The sequence below is a fragment of the Nipponia nippon genome, unplaced genomic scaffold (genome assembly GCF_047370975.1).
Source record: "Nipponia nippon isolate SJK-2023a ecotype South Korea unplaced genomic scaffold, ASM4737097v1 scaffold_3, whole genome shotgun sequence".
NCBI lineage: Eukaryota > Metazoa > Chordata > Aves > Pelecaniformes > Threskiornithidae > Nipponia > Nipponia nippon.
The window spans coordinates 22,982,925-22,994,994 of record NW_028262347.1 but is presented as its reverse complement, the minus strand read 5'-3'; the positions used below and the strand labels follow the sequence as shown (position 1 = coordinate 22,994,994).

Below are 12,070 nucleotides of genomic sequence, written 5' to 3'. Positions count from 1 at the left end.
AAACAAACTTGTATCATTACTCTAACACTTGCCACCAGCCTCACATTACCTGCCAAGTGTCAGAAGGTTGTTTTCCGTACTGACTAAACCAGGGAGTCAAACAGGTCACTGGTCGGCACAGAGCGGCGCTGGACAACAGAGCTGTTGGGTGGAAGGATGTTAGCCCAGGCTGAGCAAATTTGCAGCGCTGCTCTGCAGGCAACTTCAGAAACCGTGTTTTCCTCCTGTACCTGCCACGTAACTGATGGGAGGAGGGAGGTCAGGATGCTCTTCCACATTTGGCAGTTAGGCACAAAAAGGTCTGGGCCCATGGCAGCTACCAAAAAGGCGTTGGGAACGATGAAACTTGGCCAGATTGCCCCTTGTGAGCTAAGCCACAAACTGAACTCTAGTGACAGCAAGTCTGAATTACCTAACCTCAGCAACATTGCTCAGGGGTGAAGTCAGACAAAACAAAGGCTTTACCAGACCCCGAAGGACAAGAATTTTAATTATATTCACACAGAGAACATGTAAAACATTTTTTTAAAGCAGGTCTTTGCCTTACACATGCCAGTCCAGGCCTATTTACTATGGAGATATTGAGAAGGTCGCTATTCTCCATACTCTAGCACGGCAATTGTTTCAAGCTGCTGCTCGAACTGTTTCTTACTGCACCAACCATGCACAGGACCACTTGCTCTGAGCAACTGAACCAAGTGTGTGCTTGTTTCTACTCAACTCTAGGAAATATTGTTGAAACTTGGGGTCTGACCCTGAGATGAACTGGAAAGTCCTCAGCTGTACACCTTTGTCCAAAGGTCATTTGAACGCTTGCTTTTGTACTCCCAGCTCTTATCAATCAGTTATGGCCCCTCATCACAGAATCACACGGAATCACAGAATGGTTGGGGTTGGAAGGGACCTCTGGAGACCATCTAGTCCAACCCCCCTGCTGAAGCAGGTTCACCTACAGCAGGTTGCACTGGATCGCGTCCAGGCAGGTTTTGAGTATCTCCAGAGAAGGAGACTCTACAACCTCTCCAGGCAGCCTGCTCTAGTGCTCTGTCACCCTCAAAGTAAAGAAGTTTTTCCTCACATTCAGACGGAAATTCCTGTGTTTCAGTTTGTGCCCGTTGCCCCTTATCCTGTCGCTGGGCACCACTGAAAAGAGTCTGGCCCCATCCTCCTGACACCCGCCCGTCAGATATTTGTAAGCGTTGATAAAATCCTCTCTCAGTCTCCTCTTCTCCAGGGTAAACAGACCCAGCTCTCAGCCTTTCCTCATGAGAGACGCTCCAGTCCCCTAACCGTATTTGTAGCCCTCCACTGGACTCTCTCCAGTAGTTCCTTGTCTTCAACTGGGGAGCCCAGAACTGGACACAGTGCTCCAGATGTGGCCTCACCAGGGCAGAGCAGAGGGGGAGGATGACCTCCCTCAACCTGCTGGCCACACTCTTCCTCATGCACCCCAGGACACCATCGGCCTTCTTGGCCACAAGCGCATGTTGCTGGCTCATTGTTAACTTGTTGTCCACCAGGTCTCCCAGGTCCTTCTCCACAGAGCTGCTTTCCAGCAGGTCAGCTCCTAGCCTGTGCTGGTGCATGGGGTTATCCCTCCCCAGGTGCAGGACCCTACGCTTGCCTTTGTTGAACTTCATGATGTTCCTCTCCACCCAACTCTCCAGCCTGTCCAGGTCTCGCAGCACAGCCTTCTGGTCTATCAGCTGCTGCTCCCAGTTCTGTATCACCAGCACACTTGCCGAGGGTATGCGCTGTCCCTCCATCCAAGGCACTGATGAGTAAGCTGAACAAGACTGGACCCCGTGCTGACCCCTGGGGAGCCCCGCTAGCCACAGGCCTCCAACCAGACTGCGGCGCTGATTGCAAGCCCCTGAGCTCTGCCACCCGGCCAGTTCTTTTCCGATAGTCCTTACACTTTCACGTAAAAGTCGTTTGCATCGTCTCAGACCCAGAACGCGACCGCAGAGCGAGCCCGCGTGAGGTGCCACGCCGTGGCGGGTACACGCACCACGAGAGGGCTGGGATGTATTTGCCTTCAGCTCCACAGCGAGGACTTCTGCAGCCAGCCGGAGCCTCGGCACCTGCTTCCCCGCCTGTGCACGCTCCGCTGCCGCGGGACACAGCCGGGCTGGCCGCCCCCGCAGCCCCGCCGGGACGCCCGGCCGTTCGCCGCCCCCCGCCTCGGCGGAGCGCGGCCCCCGCTGCCCGGGCGGGGGGGGGCCGGACACGCCTGGCCCCAGCCCCGCCGGGGGAGGCGCGGGGCGGGCGGCCGGGCCTCCCGGCGGGGGGTGCGCGGGGAGCGGGGCGGGAGGCGCCGCTCGCCCAAGCCCAGCCCCTCGCCGCAGCCCGGCTCGGCGGCGCTGGCCGCTCCCGCTTCCCCCCCCCCCCCCCCCGCCCGCGCTCTTTGTCGGTGGGTGCCGGCGGGGGGCCGCAGCGCCATGTCCTCCCCCAAGAACGGCTTCTACCGGCAGGAGATCACCAAGACCCTCTGGGAAGTGCGGGACCGCTACCGGGACCTGCAGCCCGTGGGGTCCGGCGCCTACGGAGCCGTCTGGTGAGCGGGGCGAGGCGGGGCAGGGCAGCCCCGGGGAGGCTGGGGGGGGGCGGCGGGGCGCCGCCGTGGCCTCTGCCCCGGGCCGGGGGGACGCTGCCCGCCCTGGCCCGGCCCGGCCCGGCCGTCTCTCGCGTTGTTCCCTGCCAACTTTTTCCGGTTGCTGTGCCTGACCCGGCCCGGCCTCGCCCGGTGCTGCCGGGCCCCGCGGGGGCCGAGGGGGCGGCCAGGTGGGCGGCGGGGCCGCCCCCGAACCGGGTGCCGGGCGGCGGGCGGTGCCGCCGGGGGAGCCCAGCCCTTCGCGGGGCAGCCGGCGGGCGTCCCGCCTTCCGTCCCACGCATGTTGTCGTCCCCGGAGCTCGCAGAGCTCGCCCCAGCCCTGCCCGGGGAGCGCTGCCCGCCGCGGCCGGCCCCGGTCCCGGCCCTGGTCCCGGCGCCGGCCCGCGGGGTGCGGCTCCCCCGGAGCGGCAGCGTCCCCCAAAACCCACCGTGTTGGCCCTTGGGGCGGGACACCTGGTTTGGGTTTGTGTTGGTGGTGGTGTTTTGGGTTCTGTGGGATTTTTTTTTGTTTTGTTTTTGCTTTTTTCCTTCCTCCCCAGATGTTCCTCTTTAAAGCTTTTGAAAATTGGCTACTTTTCACCACAGGGCCTGGCAGCATTTTAAACGAATGAAACGAGGAGCCGGGTGCTGCCAGCGAGGTGCTTTGGGGAGCTGGTCTCCTCCCTCGGCCCAGCGAGGCCACGGGTTGAGGGCCCGGCAGCACAGGGCGGGATGCAGCCGCTCGCCAGCCCCGGCGGCTGGTGGGGTTTGCAGTCTCGCTTCGGTCCTCGCTCACCAAACTCTTCCTTTTCCCTTACAGCTCAGCGGTCGATGGAAGAAGTGGTACCAAAGTGGCCATTAAGAAATTGTACCGCCCGTTTCAGTCTGAACTCTTCGCCAAGCGAGCTTACCGAGAGCTGCGCCTCCTGAAACACATGAAGCACGAAAACGTGAGTGGGGTCGCTAGCAGATATCCCCCCAAGGCCGCAGTTTACACATCCTGAAAACAGAAAGAAAATTATGCAGAGTTGGACAAGGCAGATGTGTGGCTGCATGGAATTCAGGAGTCTTTGGGCAAGACCTGCGTGTCTGTCTTTTGTCCGTCTGTCCTTTATCTACAAACGTCAGTTCGCACAAACTAGAATATCCCGTGGGAGACACCACTTCATTTCCATGTAGAAAAGGTTGGGTGGGGAAGGTTAGGACCATGGTGAAATGTGTACTCGGAGCTAGTGGGAGAGATTAAAGACCAGACATTACAATCTCCATCGCTACGTTCCTGTGAGGAGCAGGGGAGTGCAGAGCATGGGTCTCTGCCTGTGGGTCTCCCGTGCAACCATCTCTTTTTTTTATGAACTTGGATGAAGATGGCTATGGTACATGTGCATATCTTTGGGGAGAGGGTAGGGTTTTCCTTTTTTTTTATTTTTCATGAAGCATTTGAAAGTTTTGGGTTCGTGCTGATGTGAAACAGGAAGGGTTTGTGAATGACTAAATAAATTGCTTTACTGGGAAGCAGAGAATAGGATACAGACTTCTGCACAGGTTCCCACGTAATGTGAAAGAACAGCCATAGAATAGAAGTGTTGAAAGTGTCGTTGAGATATACTTAGTCCCAACAGTGCTTAGTGGTTTAAGAAAAAAAATAAAGGAGGAGAGATTTGTGTGAAAACAGTTATTGTGGAATCAAAGCACAGACTCCAGGTGAGAATGGTCCCAGAGTGGGCTCGGAGGATCACAGCAGTGGCTTTAAATGCTGTTCATTGTGAGTGCATGTGAAAAAAAAAAAAAAGAGAGTTTGGAGGGAGTTGTTAAAATGATGCACAAGAGTCTGGTTTAAAATGTTAATAATGTGGGAGATAAGAGCATAGCTGCATTCAGATGGCCTTCAAGGAAGGATAAGAGATGGAAAGCGAGGATAAGAGAAACTGGTAATAACAATAGCCAGTCATTGCCATTTAATGTTATGGTATTAACATTGTGAGTACCCACAATATCCAGGTTCATTTTAGAGTATAATCTGTGGATGTCCTGACTGTCCAGAAAAAAATGGAGCCTTTTGTAGGCTTAACAACCTGTGTGCCTGTTAACATTTTAGTCTGAATCTTTTAATATATTTGATGACTTTACTTGATTCCTTTGAAGTAACTGCTTCATAACCACTGTTGTGTATGTTAAAGAGTTAACGTTTGCAGGGAACTTCTGTGTCATGCATGGGCTTTCATACTCTCAGCATTTTCTTTACTGAACATTTGGGAGCAGAGCAGCTCGTGCAGTTGCCAAGCTCCTAACTGTGTCCAGAATTTTGAGATTATTTTTCTTCCATTTCCCAGAATAATCTGTTGGGTAGCATTTTCCACTCCTGGTGGTTTTTACGTGGTGTATGCCCTTCAGGATAATACTCTGGAACCCCTCCATGGACTCGTTTGGTAATTAAAGAGTCTAGAACAAAATGCTCACTGGGGAACGTGAGCACAAAAGTTACAAATCAATGTATATGAAGGAAGGGAATAATTTACAGTCTTAGGAAACACTTTGGGCCACAGAAAGAAGAATCTGGTCTACCTACTAAGGAAAAGTTTTGCCATGAATTATGGCATTTACTCATTAGGGAACAAAGACTGAATAAATGATCCCGCAGGGAATTGCGGGCACCATGGAGGCAGAAGCTGACTGCTCCACCCGCCTGCGATGAGGTTGAGATGGCAGTACAGCCCGTCAAGAGAATTTCCGTCCGCCATCCCAGCCTCACACCCTTCTGTCAGTCGTTTCGCCCACGGTGGATTAGGAATAGCAACACCGCCTTTTAGGATTTCTAGTCCCTGTGCTGATCCCGGGATACTCCTTTAGCCGCTCCACCCATCCAAAATTAAACCAGAGTGGCAGTATCACTCCTCGTCGGCATTTTCAGCCTCGCCTTTGACCCGCTACCATTCTGTCAAAGAGCGTCTTTTTTGCATATTTCTACCAAAGGATGGGTTTAGAGGCAGACAGTCAGGTCCTTTGCCATTCACATCAGTAGTCCCCAGCGTGCTGTGCACACCTTTAATAGTATGTACAGTTGTGGCAGGACAGCTGCCTGTTCTCTGTTGTTACCATCGTGGCTTCCATGGGTCTGGCAATGGAGTTCTGAACGGGCCCCACTCATGTGGGTGCATATCTCTTTATAACGGGAATTAGTAGAAGAGAATTGTGATTGAAGTATCTTTCCTGATTTTTATGTCAACTAATACGTTATAGTACACTTCTATAGGATAGCAGTTATCTGTCTTTCTGGTTGTACTATAAATACAACGGCTATGAAAAATTAATAAAACTGAAGTAATTGTTTCAAAGACCACAATAAAATAGTGAAGCTACTGTTATCTCTGTCTTGGGTGTTGGTAATCTAAGTATGTAGAGGAGGTGTGGGATAGCCGATCTAACCGTAGTGCCACTATGGATTAGACCTGGGATATTGTTGCAACATTGCACTAATCTGCCAATACAAATCTGCATCTTGCTTTCTTCCTACGTCCGGATATAAACTATTTCAAGGTTCTGTTTATTGGATAGTTAAAATTACATCCAATTTGCTCTTCTGATCTCTTTTTCTTTTAAAATTACTTCTGTAATCATGATGCATTTGATGTTGGATTACATGAAAAGCGTCATATTTTGTTTGTTTCACTGTGATTACCTCTCGATGGACCATCTCTGCCCCTTATAGCTTTTGGGGAGGTGTTGTGTTAAGCATGTAGCAATACAATATCACAATTTATTTAACCTTATGCTGTATTCAGAATGATGGAAGAAATTCTAATGGGCTGACATATTGTGTTAAAAAATAGCAGCTCAGATCCTCCATTAAGGTAGCAGAAGGTACCATTAAACCCATGCCACAGTGATGTAATTCATCAGCATGTCATGCTTCAGTGAAGAAAACGTAGGAAAACTGCTTAATACCCTGGATTACCTCCATTATTGACCCTTTGAGGAATATGCTCATCTCCTTAATGTGGAAGGGTTGTAGGATGACCCGGAGTCCTGTAAAAACAACTACAGGAGTCATCCTACTGAATTTTAATGGAATTGTATTTTACCTTGTAAGGAAGTTGACTCACGGGTCAATTTGCTTGTCTATGTAGGCGTTTTCAGGAGGAGGCAACTCTGGTTGCTGGCATGACTATCTTCCATGATATATATGCTAGACCTTTGTTCTCCCTAATGGCTCTCAAGCAGGACATTACTTAAGTGTAGTGAGGATTATTTCTATATAAACCGTGCAGGCTTGGTAGTGTGGGACTCCTCATCAACCCTTTGCAAATAAATCCAGAGGAGAAAAGGTGTTGAGGACCATGGGGCTGTGTGTGAGGAGGACGAGACCTGGCTGTTAGGAGATAAATCACTGTCTTTAAAGGCACTAGTATCCATTTTTTTTGGGTAGGCATTTTAATTTGAGAGGATCTGGGATGTTTCACAAACATCATAAGATACTTCTGCTGCCTAGGAAGCAATCTAACCCAGATCAATTCCTCAAACATTGCCAAAAAGAAAAGTTAGTTTCCAGAGGGATAAGCTGCTGGATCACTGTGTAGCTGCATAAACAGATATTCTGGCACAAGAGAGGGAATGGTGTGAAAATGAGGAATAAAAACAGCTAAGGCAGAATGAAGAAAGCACTGTTTTGTTTTTTTTTTTTTCTTCATTTATTCATGCTAGTTTGAAGTATTCATCCCACTACAGCCTTAGCAGCTCTTGATTATTTCTTTGGCATCTGCTGCTGCTTGTACAGAAGAACAGACTGTTTACCTTTAGGAAGTTTTTTTCAGTAGTGCTGCTTTTGTTCCCTGTTTTTTTCCATTTGGAGTTCAGTTAAAGTGAGGACACTTTATCTATTATGGCTCTGACTTAAAACCAAAACCAGTGAAAATACGGACAGCGTGCTAACTTTGGCCCTGGCTTTGGCTCTCAAACATTTGCATGGCTCCGCATTCGTGTATTCTTCTGAAGTTAATGGAGAGGTCTGTGTGTGCAAAGCTAAACACGGAAAAGTCAGCAGAGGTGCAGACCCATTAGTTTCATTTGGGAAATAACTTGGATTTTATTATGCATTTGGACTGGAAGTGATACCATGATACACGCTTTTGTTGAAACAACTGCGTAGTGACTCATACTGGTCCAGTCCTGGTGCCCTTCTCACCTCCCAGTTTGCTAACAGCAGTTTTGTTGCCAGCAGTAGTGCAAAATAGCTGGCGAGGGGAGATGGCACTGGAGGGGGGGGAGAGAAAAGCAGCAGCTCAGGCTGATGTCTTGTGTCAGAACAGAGCGTGGATTTTATGAAAGTGTGGCATATGCATATGTGTGTGTATACATGGATATACCTATGTGTACATATAAGCATATACAGTAATTCTGACCCAATTCTACCAACTTAAATTCTGAACGTGTTTCTGGCATAAAATTTTTGACAAATGCCTGTTAAATGTTTCTTGGGTCGGTTAATATTCTACAGATGTTTTTTCTTCCTGGAAACCCTGTATGTAAGAGGCAACTGCAGTATTTGTTTAAAGGTACTCTATATTATGCTCTCATTCATTGCTCTGAGTGGAAATTATTCTCTAGTGTATTCCCACATCTGAAGTCTAGAGTGTGTTTTGCATTATGAGAACCATGTAGCTTTTTTTTCCCCTTTTGGAAGGAACTCGGGTATCCAACAGACACCAAATTGTCTGTCACTCTGCAGTTACATTTCTGAGGATGTTGCAGGCCTTCACTTTTAGGTTGGCTAATATTTAATGCTGTTGACTTCTTTATTTTGAAAAAATGTTGGACTTTTTATTTATACCTACACAGTAGCAACCAAGGGAGGAGTTTGTTCCAGAGAAAATAGTGGGGCACTCTATGTTCCTGCCTGAGAAAACCTTAACACTGTCACCTTTTGCAGTTCATCTGGCCTGACTGTGAGCATTGGAAGAGCAACAACAAAATGTTGTAGATGAGTGATGCCTTTACAGATGAAAGCATGCTCACTGTGTTAGGTTTCCCGCAGCAAGTCCTGCAGGACTGCACCAGCTAAAAATTCACATCCTTTGGGTACACACATGCCAGTAAAGTGCAATTCAGGAATCCTGGCTGGCGATGGCAAATCTCCTTAAGGGTCCTTAGGAAAGTAAAAATACGGTTATAACAGGATAGTTTATTGCTGTCAAAAGGTTGTAGGGGAGAGACACTCCTGGCTGCTGTTCTGCAGTCTGAAAGCTTAGCACAGCCAGGGAGCTAACAGGATACCAGAGTCACTTATTTTGGTACTCAAAAGCCAATAAATCAACATAGTGGTATCGGTTGTCACTTCTGCTTGTTTTCACAAACTTGCCTAATAGGTGTTTTACCTAGGCTGGGCTTCAGCTGATAGCCATTTATTCACACCCCAGCCTTGGGTACTAATAAAGCAGACTGACTAGCCTAGTCCAGTAAATGAAAATAAGGAAGACGGCACCGAAACCCAAACCTTCTCTTTGGCTCGCCATCCAATCCAGAGGTGAAGATGTGTCTGTCCACAGGATTTGGATCTGTCCAGTGTTACACATGGGTCCATTGAAAGAAGAGCATGGTGACGCTCGTGGATACGGGTTGTGCCTGCCAGTGTGCCGACTGGCAGGAGAAAAGGCAAGGAGCTCTCTGCCCGTCAGCAGGCATCCCTCGTGTCATGTAGCAGTAATCAGTGAGGAAGAAAGGTGGCTGTGGTGCAAGCCTTGTGGGTGGATAGTCAAAAATTGAAAAAGATTGAGACTTCTTAGTGTAGTAAAAGGATGCAGGTGCCCTGTGATGTGGAACAGCGCAGGAACATGAAGTTGAAGCTAACCTTGCAGAAAATTTAATGCAGCAGAATATGTAGTTCAGTGCACCCCAACAGGGATCTCTCTTAAAAAATGTAGCCTGAGTGCCAAAGCCACTCAACTTCACTGTGTTTTCATGCGTAACATCTGCAAGAGAAAGCAGCACTTAATGTATAAGAGACATAACCTACATTACTTATTAATTTATACAAGATCTGAGTCTTTCATTGATGTCCTGCTGCTTACATCAGAAACTTGCCTTTACAGAAATGCAGTGGAACGGTCCTTGAATAAAAGTAATCCAATACATGAAAGCGTAGGGGAGGATAGAGATGAGGAGCTCTTCGCTGTTGTGCTCCTCTGCTGGAGTAACATTTGGAAAAGGAGGCAGCTGAGAAGGGAAGGGCAGAAACCACCTTACCAAGGCAAAGCTGTTATTTATTTGTTGACAGTAGTTAAAGTTGGTCAGGGTGGTCAGTAAATGTCTTGGAGGGGATGGACAATAGGGGTAAGAAGGGCTGGAGACACTGCCACCCACCCCCGCTGGCTTCATAGGGAAGAGACACAATCAACAAAGTAAATATATGGAGTAAAAGCATACCTGTGGAAAGCAACTTAGACCGGTAGAGGGGCAGTTTTGCTGTTACTGTGGTTTTGCTGTGCAGGAAGATGGGAGAGACACAGTATTACACTCTCTCCTCGAGATACAAGCAAGGAAGGTATTTCAGTGGAGGCTGCAGAAGTTCAGGTTGTTTTTCAGTCAGATGGGTGGTAGGACACAAGGCGCATCCTTTGTGGGCTAATTCGTTTGAGAAATTGCCTTTTGGCAGAGTTAATGGGGAAAAAATGAGACCCGAAAGGGCAGTGCTGCTGCTGGTTGCCACAGATGCTTTTCATTGCCATCACAGAGTGTACTGGGTTCGTTCCTTACTGTGCTTCCATCTCTGATAGTATCAGTAATTGTGGTAAATGAACACCAAAAATAGATCTACAGAAGGTTTCAGATACCTCTGTTACATTTCCTATAGGCCACGCTATGAAAAATAAATGATTCTTATAATTGTTTTACGGTGGCTTACTTCTGTGCTGGGACATTATCTTTAAGTATCGTAAAGTTTTTTTTACAAATATTGTATTTAATTGAGAGCATTTTAGACAGACACAGGATTTTCCATGATATTACGGAGGAGGGAGTTTCCTACACTTTATCCATTTTTTTTCCTTTTCCTGAAGAAGTAGCTGGAGTTGTATCTTCCTTGGAGGATTTATTTTATCCTGTACCTCCTTGTGCTTAAGATATCTGCAGAAAGCTGTGACCTAAAAGGAAATACTAATGACTGTTCCAGTACAGGAAAATCATCCCAAAGCACAGCTATTAAATAAAGATCACTGAGAAAAAGAAAATGGGTCCTTCACTTTTGGTTTTAAATTGATTAACTATTAGTATGTCTTACCATTTTGGACACTAAAATGGATTTCAGGATTATCAGAAAGCTTGCTTTGTAAAGCAAGAAAAAGAAGTATTGTGAAATTCTTGGCATGTTAAAAGAGTTTTCTGGTTTATTATTTACAGTTCCTTTCAGCGGGAGCTGAGTGTTGCTCTCGGTGGTATCCTTCACTGCAGAGGATTTGCAGGAACGATAAGCTTGTCTCCATGAGTTTGCAGCCTTACCTCAGAAGTAATACGTATGGTATATCAGGCAGTATTAAGTAACTACCAGGAACTCTGTTTACTTGAATGGGGAAGCAGTAAAATGTCAGTGAACTTCATTAAGAGTGTTTTGGGGCTGGCATGCTCTTTATGGAAACGTGCTCTTCATGCTCCCGCATTTCACAGCAGGCGCCTGATAATGCCTTGATGCACAGATGGCTGTGGTGCAGCGGCCACGCTATTTCATCCTCTGCTGTGTCCCGTCTTTTTGTTGTGGTGACCCTGTGTCTTTCACTGCTACATTCAGACGTGATGGGGTTTATTTTCTTAGGTTTCTTGCTTAGGTAAGTGAAGGCGTGGAAATATCTCCTTGAGGAGAACAAGCAAGACTTCTGAAAAAATGAGGCTTAGTAGGGAAAGAAGTGGATAAGATTACTGTTAAAACGTTAACTTTCTTCTTTTTAGTACTGAAATCTTTGGAGAGCACACAACTTTTCTGGTTGTGTGTGTTCTGTGTGTGTGTATACATGCTGCCTTAGGAAATGCCTGCAGAGCTGCGTTATGCTCTATTGTTGTCACGTACATTTTCCTAATTCCTCTCTCCTCCCTTTTTCTCCCTGCCTCCACATAGAAATGGAAAAACTTATGTAAAACTGTCATGCAAAAAAATAATAGAAAATTCTTGCTGTAATGTTAGCACTGAAGGTATTACTTCAAATAATAACCACATCCTTTGTGGGTTTAATGATTGGTTTATGGTAGTTATATTATTCTTATTTAATTAGTTTCATATAACAGACCTCGGGAAAATACTATTAGTAATTTTTTTCAAAGATATATGTGGCTACAAAGTAAAAGAGTTGTAATTTTCTGTCTTTGCCTTTAGTAGTTTTTCTATCTGTCCTGGTTTTGGCTGGGATAGAGTTAATTTTCCTCCTAGTAGCTGGTATAGTGCTGTGTTTTGGATTTAGCATGAGAATAATGTTGATAACACACTGATGTTTTAGC

At 47.2% G+C, this 12,070-nt stretch overlaps 1 protein-coding gene across 1 annotated transcript in view; it reads left to right on the top strand.

Moving 5' to 3' along the window:
• Positions 1-2,404: 2,404 nt before the first annotated feature.
• The window catches only part of MAPK12 (mitogen-activated protein kinase 12), a 42,524-nt gene continuing 32,858 nt past the window's right edge, over positions 2,405-12,070 (top strand). The window contains exons 1-2 of the mRNA XM_087765862.1: positions 2,405-2,557; positions 3,414-3,543. Of these exons, the coding sequence (XP_087621988.1) occupies positions 2,442-2,557; positions 3,414-3,543 (246 nt within the window). The 5' untranslated portion in view covers positions 2,405-2,441. The remainder of the gene's footprint in view (positions 2,558-3,413; positions 3,544-12,070) is intronic.